General features: G+C 47.8%; 1 protein-coding gene across 2 annotated transcripts in view; it reads right to left on the minus strand.

Annotated features, from left to right (window-relative positions):
* Positions 1 to 1,058: 1,058 nt before the first annotated feature.
* Positions 1,059 to 17,929, minus strand: part of senp7b (SUMO specific peptidase 7b) — a 28,230-nt gene continuing 11,359 nt past the window's right edge. Inside the window, exons 10-21 of one of the 2 annotated variants that reach the window (XM_062527530.1) lie at positions 15,770 to 15,976; positions 9,552 to 9,808; positions 7,315 to 7,439; positions 6,693 to 6,809; positions 6,034 to 6,153; positions 5,356 to 5,448; positions 3,514 to 3,644; positions 2,841 to 2,890; positions 2,516 to 2,559; positions 2,233 to 2,301; positions 1,784 to 1,934; positions 1,059 to 1,571 (exon numbers count right to left, since the gene is read on the minus strand). In XM_062527530.1, the coding sequence (XP_062383514.1) occupies positions 1,440 to 1,571; positions 1,784 to 1,934; positions 2,233 to 2,301; positions 2,516 to 2,559; positions 2,841 to 2,890; positions 3,514 to 3,644; positions 5,356 to 5,448; positions 6,034 to 6,153; positions 6,693 to 6,809; positions 7,315 to 7,439; positions 9,552 to 9,808; positions 15,770 to 15,976 (1,496 nt within the window). In that variant the 3' untranslated portion in view covers positions 1,059 to 1,439. Of the gene's footprint in view, positions 1,572 to 1,783; positions 1,935 to 2,232; positions 2,302 to 2,515; positions 2,560 to 2,840; positions 2,891 to 3,513; positions 3,645 to 5,355; positions 5,449 to 6,033; positions 6,154 to 6,692; positions 6,810 to 7,314; positions 7,443 to 9,551; positions 9,809 to 15,769; positions 15,977 to 17,929 lie in introns of both variants that reach the window. The other variant, XM_062527529.1, reaches the window with a different exon arrangement.

A 17,929-nucleotide genomic window follows, 5' to 3' on the forward strand; every position in this document is an offset into this window, starting at 1 on the left:
ATGGGATCAGTAGACGGCGTGGATGAAGGGACCGTGCACTGAATCATAACACACCATTGTTCTCACTATTGCTGATACTTACAATGCTCCACTGATGTTCTTACAACGTTCTTACATTCAGGACATGGAGAAAGCATATTTGTCGCATGGATCCATTTCATCAGACTAGAAATAAAATGGTAGGGCCCAAGGCATGAATGACACTACAATGGGAAGGCCTGGGTTTCAGTTCTCCAGCACCCAGTAAGAAAGGAAAACCTCTATGCTCACTCTATGCCAGCACGGCATCAGTACCGGATTGAGCATATGCTAATCGTGTTTAGTGCTTGATGAAGCTATAGTGGTAGCAGGATCTTCTCCACAGGGGGGCTAAAGGGTTTAGTCTCCGTCTAGGACCCCTTGCAGTTGGTCTCAATCCCTAAATTACAAAGATACGGCCTCCAATTACGTGAAAACCTCTCCACAATTCAGCCTCCCAACCCCATTAAACGCATATGCCCACCTTCTGGAGTCCCCACTATATAAGCAATGTGCTAACGCAAGAGAAACCCATCAACTCTGTCCCTTGTGCATCCCCCCAAAGCTCCCTAGCCCAATCTCCAGAGTGTCCTTCACACTCTCAAAGCTAAACAACGTGACAAACAGAATAAGCTGTGCACTGATGTGCCTAGGGTAGGTCCCAATCATTGCTCTAGACAAGGGTGAAACAACGGTATACACAGAACGAAAGACCCACTCGGACCGCGGCCAAGCTACATAAACACAACAGGGGAGCAAAACGAGGTTTTGTTTTAATAATCACATTACAAGGGGTCGTTTAGCAAGCTTGCTTCTTGGCCAGCTCTGGAAAACGAGGGCAGCAAAGCCAGAGAGTAAACTACAAAAAAAACAAAACGGCCTCCTCATGTTTGTACTAATGCCACTATTGTTTGCAGCTGCAACTAACCATATAAATATTCACTATGTTCAAATATGTGAACTAAACTACATTTTTAATGTCCACAAAAACGCGCACGTTGTATTGGTTAAGGTTATCAGGGAAGAAAGCACAAACAAAATGTAAAAAAATAACAATTTAATATTTCCTTGGTCTTCACATTAATGGCATATAATAGCAATAGTAAAAACTATAAAACATCTTGTTCAAGTAGTTTGTCTAAGTGTTCACAGTTTTATAAATAATGTATACAGCAATTGCATTATACTCATGAAATTGGAGTGTTATTACTGAAATAATAATAATTATTAAAAAATAATAACAAACAAACGAAAAACAAACAAAACAAATAGAAACACTATTTTAAAAAAAGACAAAAATTTTAAATAAATTGAACAAGGCCACTGGAAAATGACAGGTCTGCATGGAGCAGGGTGTCTTCTCTGACCGGAGCCTGGACCCTACTCGTCCTTTTTCCCTCTTCTCCTCTCCTCTCTTCTCTTCACTTGGCTGCTCCCTGCTGACGATAGAGCTGGAGCACCAGGTCACGGATCTCCTCCCGTTTCCGTCGCACCTGCTGCCGTGGAAACCAGTGCTCCAGCCGCAGCGGAGGATCAAAGTGCACCACCGGGTTCTGTTGTGGAGCGTGAGAGAGAGAGAGAGAGAGAGAGAGAGAGAGAGAGAGAGAGAGAGAGAGAGAGAGAGAGAGAGAGAGAGAGAGAATTGAAGGTCTACCTTGTCATTTCAGAAGACTCTCTATGGTCACAGGTAGATGAGTGGGAGGCAGGCCCAGGTCCTCTGCGGAGGTGGGGAGTGGACAGAGCCTGAGGGCTGTGCTGGACGTACCTGCAGGAAGGCCTCCACGTACTGCAGCAGGTAGAGGCCGCAGTCGCTGCTGTTGTCCTGCAGGGGCACCTTGCAGTGCGAACTCTTCATGTTGTCTGGCGTGAGGCGGCGAGGGGTGCCTCGACGCACCTCCCACTCCACCTGCAGGTAGCTGAGACAGACGCAAGGGTCACTTACACAACACACACACACACACACACCTGCACACTCACACTCGGGTCAATACACAACACATACACACTCCTCTCTCTCCTCCTCCCTCCCTTTTTCTCTCTCTTTTTCACACACACACACACACACACACACACAATAATGATTGGAGCTAAAGAGACACCATAGAGTGCTTCATGGAAGGATAAACTGAGTGTCTGCTGGGCTTAGAGGGCATATACATCCACCCACGCACACACACACACACACACCCCCCCAGTGAACTGAGCAGTACTTACTCTCGTAAGAGCTTGTAGATGCGCTCATGGAGGGAGAGCTTCAAGGAGTCCATGACCAGAATACACGGCCTGGCAGAGGAAAAGAATATACTGAATTAAAATATCCACACACACACACACACACACACACACACACACACACACACACACACACACACACACACACACACACACACACACACACACACACACACACACACACACACACACACACACACACTTCGTTGAATTACATTGCTTGTCTGCATTGTACGTATGTCATTAAGTAAAGCAAGGCTCTTACCTTCTCAATATGTTTTCTTTAGTGCAACTCTGCTGTGTACAATCCTAGGGAAAACAAATAAAACGAAGTACATTCAGATCGCTATCAATTTAGCCATCTTGGTATGAAGGGCTAGGAGGTAATTCAATTATTTAGAACCTTCCACTCTGTCTAAAACCGTTCTTGCGTGACTCCTTATTGTGGTCATTGTTGTTTCAAACGAAACACACAGTGAGATGTCACAACTAAGACTTGTCTGCTTATCTGTTGTAAAAAGCACAAAAACAATGGCGTAGTTGCTCTAAACACTCTTTTTGAAGTTGTTGTTGGGAAGGATAATGTTTACCGGCAAACTTTGTGATCTCTGGTAGGAGGACGTGGCTCGTACGTTGGTCCCTGTCAAAACACACACACACACACACACACACACACACACACACACACACACACACACACACACACACCGCATCAGTTTCACAATCTCTCATCGACACAGTGAACTAAGTAGAACCTCTCCTATTTTTTTCCTTTTTTTTGAAAGTGGAGTCACAGATTCGTTTCTGACTTTACAAGAGTCTGTTAGAATAGTTTCGACTTTTAATGGTGCTCTAAATCTGTTTGCACTGATCTGGCCGAATGATGTGTTCCTAGGAGCTCCATATATAACTACAAGGTGATGCCAAAGCACAGCGTCCCTCTCCTACAGGTAAAGACTAAAGCTCCCTGCATTTTTTCCCTTTAAGAGTTGCGAATGTATTTCATGCCTGAAACCTCTCCAAACGCCCTAAAACAGGGTTTGAGTGTACTTTGCACATGTTTGCTTGGGACTAGTCTGCCCCATTTCCAATGATCCATATTATGTAGACCCAGAGAAGTAAATGGGGAAACATGAGGAACATGGACTAATTACTCCAATAACAGACACACCGGGGGTGTTTCATACGGGACAGCACACCTGTTTCATGTTCCCCCTACAGAAAAAGAAGGGAAAAAAACCCTCGGGCCTGAGGCCTCCATACCTTGGCTGGAAGCCTGGGGCTCGCATTTCTTCTTAACCCCAGCACTCCCCTCCTGGACTGGGCCTCCCCACTTTACAACCTGGGGCTTCTCCAGACCCGGGAAACAGATGATGACCAGGTACCAGTGAGCCCTTTGGGGTGACAGAGAGGGCAACTTGCATAAGCACACAGATGGTACATGGCAGTCATAACCAAAGACATTCACAGACACTGGACTGGACAGATCTGAGCTGACCTAAATGGAGTCTGCTGGACTGGACAGATCTGAGCTGACCTAAATAGAGTCTGCTGGACAGGGCACAACAATGCAGCACTAAATGACATTCACAATTCAAGGGAGCAGCTCTATGAAGACTTCTTTGTGTGTGTGTGTGTGTGTGTGTGTGTGTGTGTGTGTGTGTGTGTGTGTGGAAGAGAGAATCTGTGCGTGCATGTGTGTGTGTGTGTGTACTGTATGCACAATGTGGTCTTCAATTTTACAAGAACACGCCACGTCATATTCAAACATCCATGTCTTGTATCATTTCCCATTTGCAACATTTCTTTGTCCCATTGCTCTAGTTAAGGCTAAATGGCTGCTTTGATATTGAACCTGTGGAGCTTGCCAAACGGATGTTCTTGGTTTCTATCCAGTTGTGCAAACAGACACATGCTCGTGCGTGTGCGCACACACACACACACACACACACACACACACACACACACACACACACACACACACACACACACACACACACACACACACACACACACACACACACACACACACACACACACACACACACACACACACACACACACACACACACACACACACACACACACACACACACACACACACACACACACACACACACACACACACACACACACACACACACACACTGCCTAGCACACAAAGAGCCTTTTTGTGCCTTGTCCTTCCTAAAACACAAGCCATGAAAAGCCAGGCCCTTTCTGCCTCGGAAACACAAAGCTTCGCTCCGTTCTGGCTATTGCACTCTCACATTTGCATAAGTAATTTCTGCCATATGTACAATGTAAACATGCCAGACCATGAGCCTGATGTATGTAGGCCATGGCGGTGAGAGACATAGGGCTGGTGGGCTGAAGACGCTGGGGAGAGGAGGGTGGTGGAGTAGGGGGTGGTGGAGGAGGATGGTGGAGTAGGGGGTGGTGGAGGAGGATGGTGGAGTAGGGGGTGGTGGAGGAGGATGGTGGAGTAGGGGGTGGTGGAGGAGTGTGGTGGAGTAGGGGGTGGTGGAGGAGGATGGTGGAGGAGGCTGGGGGGGCCGCCCTGGTTCGTCTTGGAGGCCTTACTCTGCAAAGTCGGTGGTCGGCCCCCTCCAGACTTCTGTGCCCTTTTCCGTCTCACTGTTTCCATGTCTTGCAGCCATTGTAGTGGGAGCAGTGAGCTCCAATAAAGGTGCTCGGTGGTCTCCCAAAGTGGCAGCAGGCAGAAAAATCTAAGTGTTTGTTTGTGTGTGTGTGTGTGTGTGTGAGTGATGGAACAACTGTATACTGTAGTCATGATTGTGACAAAGTGAAAAACTATATAGTGCATGTTTTTGTTAAACGTGTGTGTGTGTGGCCCCAGCCGTGGCGCAACTGGCTGGGGCACCTGCACCGCACGCCGGCGACCCGGGTTCGATTCCCGCCCCGTGGTCCTTTCCGGATCCCACCCCCGCTCTCTCTCCCATTCACTTCCTGTCTATCTCCACTGTCACTGTCAATAAAGGCATAAAATGGCCAAAAAAATATACTTTAAAAAAAAAAAAAAAAAAAAAAAAAAAAACGTGTGTGTGTGTGTGTGTGTGTGTGTGTGTGTGTAGTCTCACTCACTCTTGGTTCACTGGGACGAAGATGTAGTCCTTGTCGAAGATGTCCACGTGCCTCGTCCATGTCCGGACCCTCTGATGTCTCCTGTACTCCGACCTACATGACCAAAAGAGAACTCAATCATTCACTCATTAACTCTCTCTCAGTACGAATACATCACACAGTATGACAGCTCAGCAACTGTTATGGGAGAAATCCCATCAGAAAAGAGTCCTCATCCAAAATAACTAATAGAATAGAAATGATAAATGAATAACAAATAATGTAGTTATTGTATACTACTTAAAAACTGTTCATCAATGTAGTTAAATACATACTACTACAAACTCTTCAACAATGTAGTTATTGCATACTACTATAAACTGTTCAACAATGTAGCTAGTGCATACTACTACAAACTGTTCCCCAATGGGTATTTCCTCAAGTGCACCAATGGAAAGACACTGGCTAGGTCCTCCAGTTTGCTAGTCAATAGACGTCAACAGGCTTGCTGGCCGGGTGCGTCAGTGTGCTGCTGCGCTGACTCTGGCCATAAGCCCTGGCCATGCGGGCGTGACAAACGTGAGCGCTCTGTAGTGTACCCTTGTGACCTCTCCAGCCTGGTCTATCCCTCCCTCCCTCCCTCCCTCCCTCCATCCCTCCATCCCTCCCTCCGAGCAGTGAAAATACTGAGCTCCTTACGAGCCCTCGGTCGCCTCCTCGCTGGCCGTGTCTTTACGGGTGAGCTGCTTGTAGAAGAAGCTGCTGAAGATGTGTGAGCGCTCCCTCATGTCCTGGTCAGCTCTCTCCTGGAGCAGGTACCTGGACAACCGGACAGTGGTCAACACTCCTTAGGCTTTGTACATACTGTATGTACACAACACACATGATACACGCTTGCCAGAAAGGCACGCACAGTTCACCCCCATAAAACACAAGCTAATGTGCCCTGTCATTTTCATTTCAATCGCTGGATATATTTACGTATACAGTATACTGTATATAATGCATATTTTGCTAGTCTGGGAATACAAATTTAGTAAATACTCTAAATAATAAGGTCTCAAGGTGATCGCTAAATAAATGCCGAACGGCTGACATGAGACTGGTTGTAAAGAAAGTAATGCATCCATAAAACCATACAGCTTATTATAAATGACAATTTTGAGAGGGTATGTTTGTTCCTACATCCTGCTCTTGGAGCAACCACTAATTTATGGTACAAGAAGCCATACAATTTCAATTAACCAGGGCCCTGAGGCAAGGCATGTGATTACCTAACATCATTGTCCATGCATTATTTGCAGAATCAACTGTAAGTAAAGGGCAGAGAGCCAAGGCAAAAATATCAGTGTGCTCACTTGAGGTAGAAGTCAATGATAACATCATTGAGGAATTCCCCACTTTTTAAGCACTCCAAATCTTCTGTGGTCACGGTGATTCCACCCTTGGATGGTGGTGGGGGGTACTGAATTAACCTGAAGACAGGTTCAAAAAGGAAAGAGGAAAATAAATCACCAAACACCCCTGAGAAAGAGCATACCATCAGTTAACAAGAATGGATGGACGGAGAACAGAGTCGTCTCAGACGAGCAGACCAATTCCCACAGATGGATTAGGACGAGAACTAGGGCACATTCTAATTCTTAATTTCACAGGGCACTTAAACTGGGGCTGAGATGAATCTGACGTTAAGGGCCCATGATGACCAAACCTGGTGTTGACATTAGCCTCTATGAGAGGGAGCCATTAACATTTACATGCACACTTCATCTAGGAGAGACATTTTTAAACAACAATAACTTACAACGGCATAAATGCATTAGAAACGAGACACGGCCTCTCTTCCAAGGAACTGGCCCAAGCCGTGAAGGTTATAGCTACTGCTGTTGCTTTCAACACACGCCTGCTAACAATAGCAGCTTCTCTGGTTGCAGCTAAAGGGGCCTGTTTGGCCCTTTGTGAGTGGAGTGAGATTTGTACCTGCGCGGCAGGGCCGGAGTCCTGCATGAACTGCCTGCTGACCGCGTCTTCCAGGTGCTGGACGCTGAGCTGGAGGCTTTGGCCGCAGGCTGAGAGGACTGACTGGCCCCTCTCCCAGAAGGACTCTGCTTTTGGGAATAAGAAGAGGGTCCAGAACCTGACCATCAGACCAGGGCAGATCAGATCCAACTGCCCCCCATCCCCCCCACCACCAAAAAAACTGCCCTCAAAACGATTTCAGAGATTTTTCCACGGCTATATTATTTTTGGCCCGAGACGAGAGGTAACAATAGGCTCTTGACACATAAATTAACACAATTTTGTAAATATTGGTCGTCGGCGTGGAAAGAAATGATTAACCCAGATTGCAGTGTGGCGTGGCAAGGCTGAAAAAATGGGGACAAATAAAAGTAAACCGCGATAAGCTTTTTTTTCTTCTTTTCTCTTTTATAACCTCCTTGCACCAGAGATGGGGTGGAGGAGGAGGACGGATGGATGGATCATAGAGAAGAGGAGGAGAGCCGAGGGAGGAGAGGAGGAGGGTGACGCCATGTGTTTTCCGCCTGGGCTGGGCTGGTCCCCGGCTGCCGGGCTCTCTCCACGGTGAGGCGGGCGAGCCAGCTCGTAAAGTGCAGAACGCGGTGGCCTACTTTCCGGCCTGCCAGCTGGCCCCGTGAAGCGTGGCTCGTCCCTGGGCTCGCCGTCACCTCCGCAACCCACACACCCACCTCGCCTCCGGCCCCCAACACCCCACAACAATCCCAAGCCCCTCCACTCTCATTCAGCAGTGACCCCCCCAAAAGCACCCCCCCACCTACTCCCTCAGCTTGGGGTAATCCCTTCCATCTCCGGCTCTGCCCCCCTCCCCTCCGCCCTGCGTGTGCCTCCTACAGTGGGGTGAGGTGAAGAGAGCCCCTCCACTCCTGCAGATGCCGCTGGAGGTGACCCAACGGGGGGGGAGCAAGTGTGTGAGGCATTGTGTGTGTGTGTGGGGCGTGGCCGTGGGGGCACTCATTCAACAATCTCACCTCATCAGTCCCACCGTGGACACACACACACACACACACACACACACACACACACACACACACACACACACACACACACACACACACACACACACACACACACACACACACACACACACACACACACACACACACACACACACACACACACACACACACACACACACACACACACACACACACACACACACACACACACACACACAAATGTATGGTGAATGTACAGTAAACTCCCCAGTCCTCTAAAGGCCATAGCTTGGCACCATGTAATTGGGGGGCGAGCCCACCCTCATCTCCCCTGATTCATAGGCGCTGGGCTTGGCCAAGACCTAACAGCATATCGGATGACGCCTCCCATGTCTCCATAGTGCCTGACATGAGGCCCACATCCAGCAGAAGTGTTTGGGAGAGAGAAGAGAGAAGAGAGAGGAGAGAGGAGAGAGGAGAGAGGAGAGAGGAGAGAGGAGAGGGGAGAGGGGAGAGGGGAGGGGGGAGAGGAGAGAGGGGAGAGAAGAGAGAGGAGAGGGGAGAGGGGAGAGGGGAGAGGGGAGGGGGGAGAGGGGAGGGGGGAGAGGGGAGAGGGGAGAGAAGAGAAGAGAGAGGAGAGAGGAGAGAGGAGAGAGGAGAGGGGAGAGGGGAGAGGGGAGAGAAGAGAAGAGAGAGGAGAGAGGAGAGAGGAGAGAGGAGAGGGGAGAGGGGAGAGGGGAGAGAAGAGAAGAGAGAGGAGAGAGGAGAGAGGAGAGAGGAGAGGGGAGAGGGGAGAGGGGAGAGGGGAGGGGGGAGAGGGGAGAGGGGAGAGAAGAGAAGAGAGAGGAGAGAGGAGAGAGGGGAGAGGGGAGAGGGGAGAGAGGAGAGGAGAGTGAGTGTGATGGAGGTGGCTGGAGTGAGGATGGCAAACGAGTCCTGGAGCCTTGCTGGGGTGACTTAATCTGCCTGAAACCGTTGTAATTTGAGAAGGAGATTGACTATGTGTGTGTCTGTGTGTGTGTGTGTGAGGGTGGATGAGCACGTGCACATGTGTGTATGCACGCGTGTGTGCGTGTGTGTGCGTCCAAAAGGGAGGAAAGCCAGACCTACTTTCCCCTGTACCTCTGAAGTAGGAGGTGACCCGTGAAGTGCGTGCGCGTGTGTGTGTGTGTGTGTGTGTGAGTAGCTATCTTTATGAGGACCTGGTTTTAGCATCTCCCCTCCCCTCCCCTCCCCTCTCACCTCTGCGCTCCTCGCGGCCCCCTTCTCCTCGGTGTCCGGCGGGGGGCTGGCCGGCGGCTGGCCGAGCAGGGCGAGGAGGTGGTCCTCCTGGCCGCTGCAGTGCAGCAGCTCCAGGCCCTCGGCCCAGGCCAGCGGGGAGGACAGGCCGGCCTGACCGCTGCGGAGGCCCACCAGGTCCATGATGGAGGCCAGCAGGGCCGCCTGCAGATCCTCCAGGTGCTCGCTGAGGACCAGCAGCAGAAACGGACTGGCCTGACCTACATACGCGGAGAGAGGAGGACAGGAGGACAGACGGACACACACACACACACACACACACACACACACACACACGCACACACACAGGAGCGCCCGCACACACACAGGCGCACACAGACACACAGACACACACAGACAGACATAGCGAGTGAACACCACAGCTGGTGGAGTCAAGTCATTATGTGTTTGACTGGGATTTGTCTCTCTCTGTCTCAGTCTTTCTCTCTCTCTCTCTCTCTCTCGTTCTCTCTCTCTCTCTCCCTTTTTCTCTCTCTTGCCACCCATACTCTTGCTCTCCTTTTCATTTGAAGGGGATATTTTTAGCGCTATGTTCATCTATGTGCGGTTGCCAGTGAGATTCCGTGATGGAGAGAGAGGAGTGCACGCTTGGCCTTAGGTTCTAAGAGGCCTTGTCTTTAATACGCTCCTACACCCCCCAAACCACACAGTAGATGGCCTGGTAGAGCATTACAACGCCGCTCTTGCTCTCAGCCTGGACTCTGTTGCCCCTCTGACTACCAGATCTGTGAGCTGCGCAAGTGGGAAGCTGCTGGGCGACGGCTCGAGAGGCTCTACAAAAAATCTGGTCTCAGTGTCCATCGCGAAGCCTACAGAGACCATATCAAGAGCTACAAAGAGGCTCTCTCCCGGACAAAAACGCTCTACTACTCCACACTTATCAATAACCAACAAAAGCATCCGAAAATGCTTTTCTCTACCATCAACCGCCTTCTAGACCCCCCCGACACCCCACAACCCTCTGATGCTGCCGACCTCTGCTCCAGGTTCCTGGACTTTTTCCATAAAAAAGTGGACTCCATCCACCAGCAGCTCCAGATGTCTACCACCTCCCAGCTGGCCACAGTAGAGCGTCAGGATATGAATCAGCCATCTGCCTGCCCACCGTGTCACAGCTTTTCCACCTTCTCCCTGGTAGATGCTGACCAAGTCCTCAACCTTGTTTCCAAAGCCAGGCCCTCAACCAGTAGCCTGGATCCACTGCCCACGACCTTAGTGAAGGCCTGTCTCCCCACCCTCTGCCCATTGGTGGAGACTATCATTAACACCTCACTCAGCTCTGGCGTAGTACCCCCAAGTTTCAAGTTGGCGGCTGTTAAACCAACACTCAAAAAGCCTGGTTTGGACCCGGATGACCCCAACAACTACCGCCCAATCTCCAACCTTCCATTCTTGAGTAAGATCCTGGAGAAAGCAGTGGCTGCCCAGCTCCAACACCACATGTCCCACCATGAGCTCTTTGAACCACTCCAATCTGGTTTCCGACCCCATCATAGCACAGAGACAGCGCTCATCAAGATCACCAATGACCTTCTGATGGCTGCAGATAATGGCCTCGTCACCATCCTTGTCCTTCTGGACCTCTCTGCAGCCTTTGACACGGTCTCCCACACCATCCTCCTCTCCCGTCTCTCTGAACACATCGGCCTCACTGGTACAGCTCTCGCATGGTTTCAGTCCTACCTCTCAAATAGGAAACAATTCATCACGCTAAAAGGCTTCAAGTCCATCACAGCAGCAGTTAACCACGGTGTCCCCCAGGGGTCTGTCCTCGGCCCAATTCTCCTCACCATCTACATGCTCCCCCTTGGACAGATAATCCGTCAACATGGACTCAGCTTTCACTGCTATGCGGACGACACCCAGTTGTACATCAGCACAAAACCCTCTTCCCAGCTTCCACCCCTGCAACTCAACAACTGCCTGCAGGAAATTAAAAACTGGATGACCTCTAACCTCCTAAAACTAAACAGCAGCAAAACAGAGCTCATGGTGGTGGCTCCAGCACCACTGCTTAAGAAGGTTGGAGATCTTGCCCTGGTCATAGATGGCTGTTCCACCTCCCTATCACCAGAGGCGCGGAATCTGGGTGTTATCATCGACCCCACCCTCTCATTCCGGTCTCACATCAAGAACATCACCAAATCTGCCTTCTTCCACCTGCGCAACATCTCAAGACTCCGGCCATCACTATCCGACTCAGTTACTGAGACTCTCATCCACTCATTCATCACCTCCCGCCTGGACTACTGCAATGGTGTTCTGTCTGGGCTGCCTAGTAAGGCCCTGGACAGATTGCAGTATGTCCAGAACTCAGCTGCCAGGGTGCTAACTCACACCAAGCCCTGGCAGCACATCACCCCCATACTCAAGAAACTCCACTGGCTCCCTGTCAAAGCACGCATCACATACAAAATCCTCCTCCTCACGTACAAATCACTACACTCACTGGCACCCAAGTACATTACTGATCTCCTCCACCCCTACTCCCAATCACGGTCCCTGCGCTCCACAGGCAAGGATCTACTCACCATTCCCCGCACCAAACTAAAGACCTTTGGTGATAGGGCCTTCTGCGTAACTGCCCCTACCCTATGGAACAACCTACCATCTCCCATCCGTTCTGCCACCTCCCTGTCAATGTTCAAAAAGCACCTGAAAACACACCTCTTCTCTCTGACCTACCCCTCTTAGCCCCCCACCCCCTCCCACCCTCCCCACTCCTACTCTTGTTAAGCGACCTTGAGTATCTTGAAAGGCGCTATATAAATGTAATTTATTATTATTACAGTGCATGAAAATGCACTGTACTGTTCTTCCTAGGCTTCTTCTTCTTCTTATTATTCCGCTTACCAAATTCATTTTTTCTATTCAGCTTGAACCGTTTAACCTAGAAACTTCATTCAAACGTTGCAACGTAGGTCTTCAATAGGGGCATGCTGCTAAGTATTTTTCAACTTTGTAACTTTTATACTTTTTAAACTATAAATTAAAAACTATTACAAATTTCCCCATAGACTTAACATTGGCCTTTATGACATCACAGTCGGGTCGTTAAGCAATTAGAATCTTATGCCAGGTGGCCAGCCCCACCTGCAGCAGCTCTCTCTCTCTCTCAGGCTTTAAGCACACAATCTCTCTGTGAAGACTACATATCCTGTTAACTGTTTCCTCTTTCCACAACTGTTTCAAAATAAAAGTCCTCACTGCAATAATACACTATTAAATCATTTAACCATTGAAACTACTCAACTATTTAACTGTTCAACCATTCCAACTGTCAGTTATCATCAACTATGCCTCCAGTCAACTACATGAGACCTCCATGTACCTAGCAACCAACATAGCAACCATTAAAATAAAGCGTTTATGACCGTTTCCATAGCAACCAACAGGATTTTACTACAGTAACTTCTTTATTCCTGATAGTGGCAGCCATGGATACCCTATCAACAAATGTTTCAAAATAGAAGTCCTCAGTAGCTAGTTAGCATGGTTAGCATAGTTAGCATTGTTAGCATAGTTAACATTTTTAACATAGCTGCTAGAAATGTTTAGCTAAGTTAGCTAATCAACCTAGTTAGCATGGTTAGCATAGTTAACACTGTTAGCATAGTTAGCATTTTTAGCATAGCTGCTAGAAATGATTAGCTAAGTTAGCTAATCAACCTAGTTAGCATTGTTAACATAGTTAGCATTGTTATCATAGTTAGCATTGTTTACATAACTGTTAGAAATGATTAGCTAAGTTAGCTAATCAACCTGGTTAGCATGGTTAGCATAGTTAGCATTGTTAGCATAGTTAGCATTTTTAGCATAACTGATAGAAATCATTAGCTAGGTTAGCTAATCAACCTGGTTAACATTGTTAGCATAGTTAACATTGTTAGCATTGTTAGCATTTTTACCATAACTGTTAGAAATCATTAGTTAAGTAAACCAATCAACCTGGTTATCATTGTTAACATAGTTAGATAACATTTTAACATACCTTTTAGAAATCATTAGTTAAGTTACAACTGGAATGTTTAAGCTTTAAACTGTCTACCTTCACACATCAACTGTCTTTAAACTATGCAACCACCATGTTTACCCTAGCTACACCTTAGTAACCATATCTACATTATCTATCTGTATATTTTTGCATTTTCATGCACTGGTAATTCCTTGGAATTGCATTTCTAGTTATTATTATTCCGCTGATCAAATTCATTTTTTCTATTCAGCTTGAACCGTTTAACTTAGAAACTTCATTCAAACGTCGCAACGTAGGTATTAAATAGGGGAAGGCTGCTAAGTATTTTTCAACTTTGTAACTTTTATACTTTTTAAACTATAAATTAAAAACTATTACAAATTTCCCCATAGACTTAACATTGGCCTCTATGACATCACAATCGGATCATTAAGCAATTAGAATCTTATGCCAGGTGGCCAGCCCCACCTGCAGCAGCCCTCTCTCTCTCAGGCTTTAAGCATACAATCTCTCTGTGAAGACTACATATCCTGTTAACTGTTTCCTCTTTCCACAACTGTTTCAAAATAAAAGTCCTCACTGCAATAATACACTATTAAATCATTTAACCATTGAAACTACTCAACTATTTAACTGTTCAACCATTCCAACTGTCAGTTATCATCAACTATGCCTCCAGTCAACTACATGAGACCTCCATGCACCTAGCAACCAACATAGCAACCATCAAAATTAAGCGTTTATGACCGTTTCCATAGCAACCAACATGATTTTACTACAGTAACTTCTTTATTCCTGATAGTGGCAGCCATGGATACCCCATCAACAAATGTTTCAAAATAAAAGTCCTCAGTACCAAGTTAGCTAGTTAGCATGGTTAGCATAGTTAACATTGTTAGCATAGTTAGCATTTTTAACATAACTGCTAAAAATGATTAGCTAAGTTAGCTAATCAACCTGGTTAGCATTGATAGCATAGTTAACATTGTTAACATTTTTAGCATAACTGCTAAAAATGATTAGCTAAGTTAGCTAATCAACGTGGTTAGCATTGTTAGCATAGTTAGCATAGTTAACATTTTTAACAGTACTGCTAGAAATCATTAGCCAAGTAAACCAATCAACCTGGTTATCATTGTTAGCATAGTTAACATTTTAGAATACCTGTTAGAAATCATTAGTTAAGTTAGAACAGGAATGTTTAAGCTTTAAAATGTCTACCTAAACACTATCAACTCTCTTTAAACTATGCAACCACCATGTTTACCCTAGCTATACCTTAGTAGCCATATCTACATTATCTATCTATATTTTTTTTTGCATTTTCATGCACTGGTAATTCCTTGGAATTGCATTTCTAGTTATTATTAGTATACTTCTTCAGCGTGGCAGTACCCCGCCATGGCAGCTCGGCTACTGAGCCTAAAGATGGTTTCCACTGACCTTTGCCGTTTGACTGCAGCGCTAATTCAATGAATCCTTCACTGGATTGCGGAGCTGCCCCACCTGCTGATCCCGGCCCTGGCATTATAAATCACTCCCGCACAGCAGGGCACCCCGTCAACCCTCAGTCAACGTTTACACACACGGCCCGCCAGATCCCGGGCCTACGGCACCTCATTAAGCACGGGGAGGATTGACTGGCCTGATTACAGGCATCTGAGCGCTTACCTCCAATGTCTGTTATTATCCCTCGCTCGGATAATTAAATAAATAAATGCAAAGGACCCCCCCCCCCCCCCAGCCTAATGCTTAAATAGGTAACTTTCCATGCCCTGGTAATTAAGAAAGTCAAGAACATTTTCAATTTTGGCAAACACACGTTAGGTGCTGTAGACATAATCCGTTCAGTAACAGTAAGGTAATCCAAAGAAAACAAACTAACCCCTGTTCTCTGGCAAAATAAACCGACATGAAGGGAAAACCTTGTTTCCTTTGGAAGTGTACTTTAGTCTGGGGCATGTGAAAGAGATAGGACGAGTGTGTGTTTCCTTGTCTTTCCACGTGCTTGGAGTATGTTTGAGTGTGTGTGTTTGAGAGAGAGAAAGAGAAAGTGTAAGTGTATTTATGCACGTGGGTGTATATGGGTGTGTGTATGAGAGAGAGTGTTTATGTGTGTGTGTGTGAGTATACATGTGTGTGCACATGTGTGTGTGTGTGTGTGTGTGCCCCAGGTGAGTCTGACCTGGCCTGTGGATGCTCTGGTCCTCCATGAGCTCGGTGTGCATGAGGCGGGCCTGGGGCTCGGACACGGACAGGAAGAGCAGCGAGGGCGCGGCCTCGCCGGACGCCGGGAACAGTGAGCCGTCCTGTGCCAGGCCGCCGTCCCAGATGCCATAGCGACGCAGCTCTGACGCCACCACCGTTACCGGGACCTCGTCGCCGCTCCCTCCTGGCACGGCAGAGACACAGCACAGCACGGCCACACAGTAAGCTCCTGGGCACGTTTTGGGCTCAGACGCCAACATGGCATTTGTGGGGCAGACGGCAAAAACAAAAACGTCTGCCAAATACCATAAACAGAAAGCAAAACACGAAACACAATGCACAAATATGAAAGATAACAAAACAAGGAGAACGAGGGGGGTGAGAGAATGTAACCTTTTGAGGTCATTCACAGCAAGATGTTTTAAGCACAAATTGGCACAAATTGGCACAAATTGGCACAAACAACGGCAGTCTTTGTCACCCCACTGTCACGGTATCAAGGCTTTGTTTACAGTCACGAGATCTCACAGAGGCACGACGCCACCAGCTTAAGGTGGCAAGGGGTAGCTTGGCAGTGTAGCGGTAAGAATAGCCGTGGTGCACTGATGCCACCCTCTAAGCATCTTACGCCATGGGCAGGACACAGAGAACCAGCACCACGCTAAGTGGGAGACACAGAGGGAGAGAAGAGAGAGAGAGAGAGAAGGAGACAGCAAAAGACAGGGATCGGGGTTGAGAGAATGTGTGTGTGTGTGTGGAAGAGAGAGAGAGAGAGAGAGAGAGAGAGAGAGAGAGAGAGAGCGAAAGACAGGGATCGGGGTTGAGAGAATGTGTGTGTGTGTGTGTGTGTGTGTGTGTGTGTGTGTGTGTGTGTGAGTGTGACTGAGTGAGAGGGAGAGAGAGAGACGTTCTCCAGGTGCACGTATGCAAACACCCCACTCTGTCTGCACAGCAACTGTAAATAGAGCATTAATCTGAGCTCCTTAATGCAGTCCAACGCACAGGATGACCGCTTGAGTGGCCAGTCGCAAACAGCCGAGGACCAACGTCACCTGTGGGGGTTGGTGAGAGTGACTCTGAGGCTGGTGGTTCTAGAACTAGAACGCCCTCTGACCCACACCAGTAGCAGTCTGTCCTCCCACTGGACTTAAGGATCACTCTCTCCATTGACTCACTTGATTCACACATTGATTCTCACATTGACTGCTGATTAACAGGAAATCCAAATAGATTTTTTAAGAGGAGGATGCTCTCTCTCTCCCTCTCTCTCTCTCTCTCTCTCTCTTTCTCTCTCCCTCTCCCTCTCCCTCTCTCTCTCTCTCTCTTAATGGCTGCTACACCAGAGAGGGGGGTGAGGAGGAGCACTGTGTTTGGGCTACCCTGGAGCGGCATGATGCAACAGCAGACGTCCAGCTTGGTTCAAGGAAACCTGGCCCCCTGCAGTGTTTGATTGCAGCGCTTTGCCAACACACCCAAATCAGCACAGCACGCGAGCTCTAAGTCCACAAGCCCTGCCACAGCACTGGAGCAGACGAGCCAAAGGCTTGGACACAAGCCCTCTTCCACTCTGGGAGAAACGCTGTGCGTTGAAATGTTAGCTGTTTGCGCCTAACGTCTTAAAAAGTGGCGTGATCTGGTCCTTCCCTGGGCTCAGTCATTTGAAGTGGCCCAGGGTCTGCTACTGCTTGGACACAAGTCTTTAGGATGGTATATGGAGTATGATGACCCCTACTCCAAAACCCTTCACCATAAGAAAGTACAGACCTCCCCCCTACACACACACTCACAAACACACACACAGCAACACTCCGCACACACACAACACACAAAGATATTGATTTGAGTATATGCAACAGACCTAATGTTTTTCATCAAAATGATTGTCAAAATACTGGAAGCAAAAGTTGCCTATATTAGTTTAGCTTCTCAATGAATCACATTATAGTACTATTCTTCAATTACTGAATTGGATAATCATGAGTGACCTTCATCTCAAATGACGAATCATACTGTAAACATTCAGCACAGTTGGTCAACATCTCTTCTACACCATGTGATGCCGTTCCCCGTGTTCTCGGTGGCATCTTGGGCCAGTGAGGGGAATTAAGTGTGCCCGGGACAGGACAGACGGAGGCGT

This window comes from Sardina pilchardus, chromosome 23, assembly GCF_963854185.1.
Source record: "Sardina pilchardus chromosome 23, fSarPil1.1, whole genome shotgun sequence".
Classification (NCBI taxonomy): domain Eukaryota; kingdom Metazoa; phylum Chordata; class Actinopteri; order Clupeiformes; family Clupeidae; genus Sardina; species Sardina pilchardus.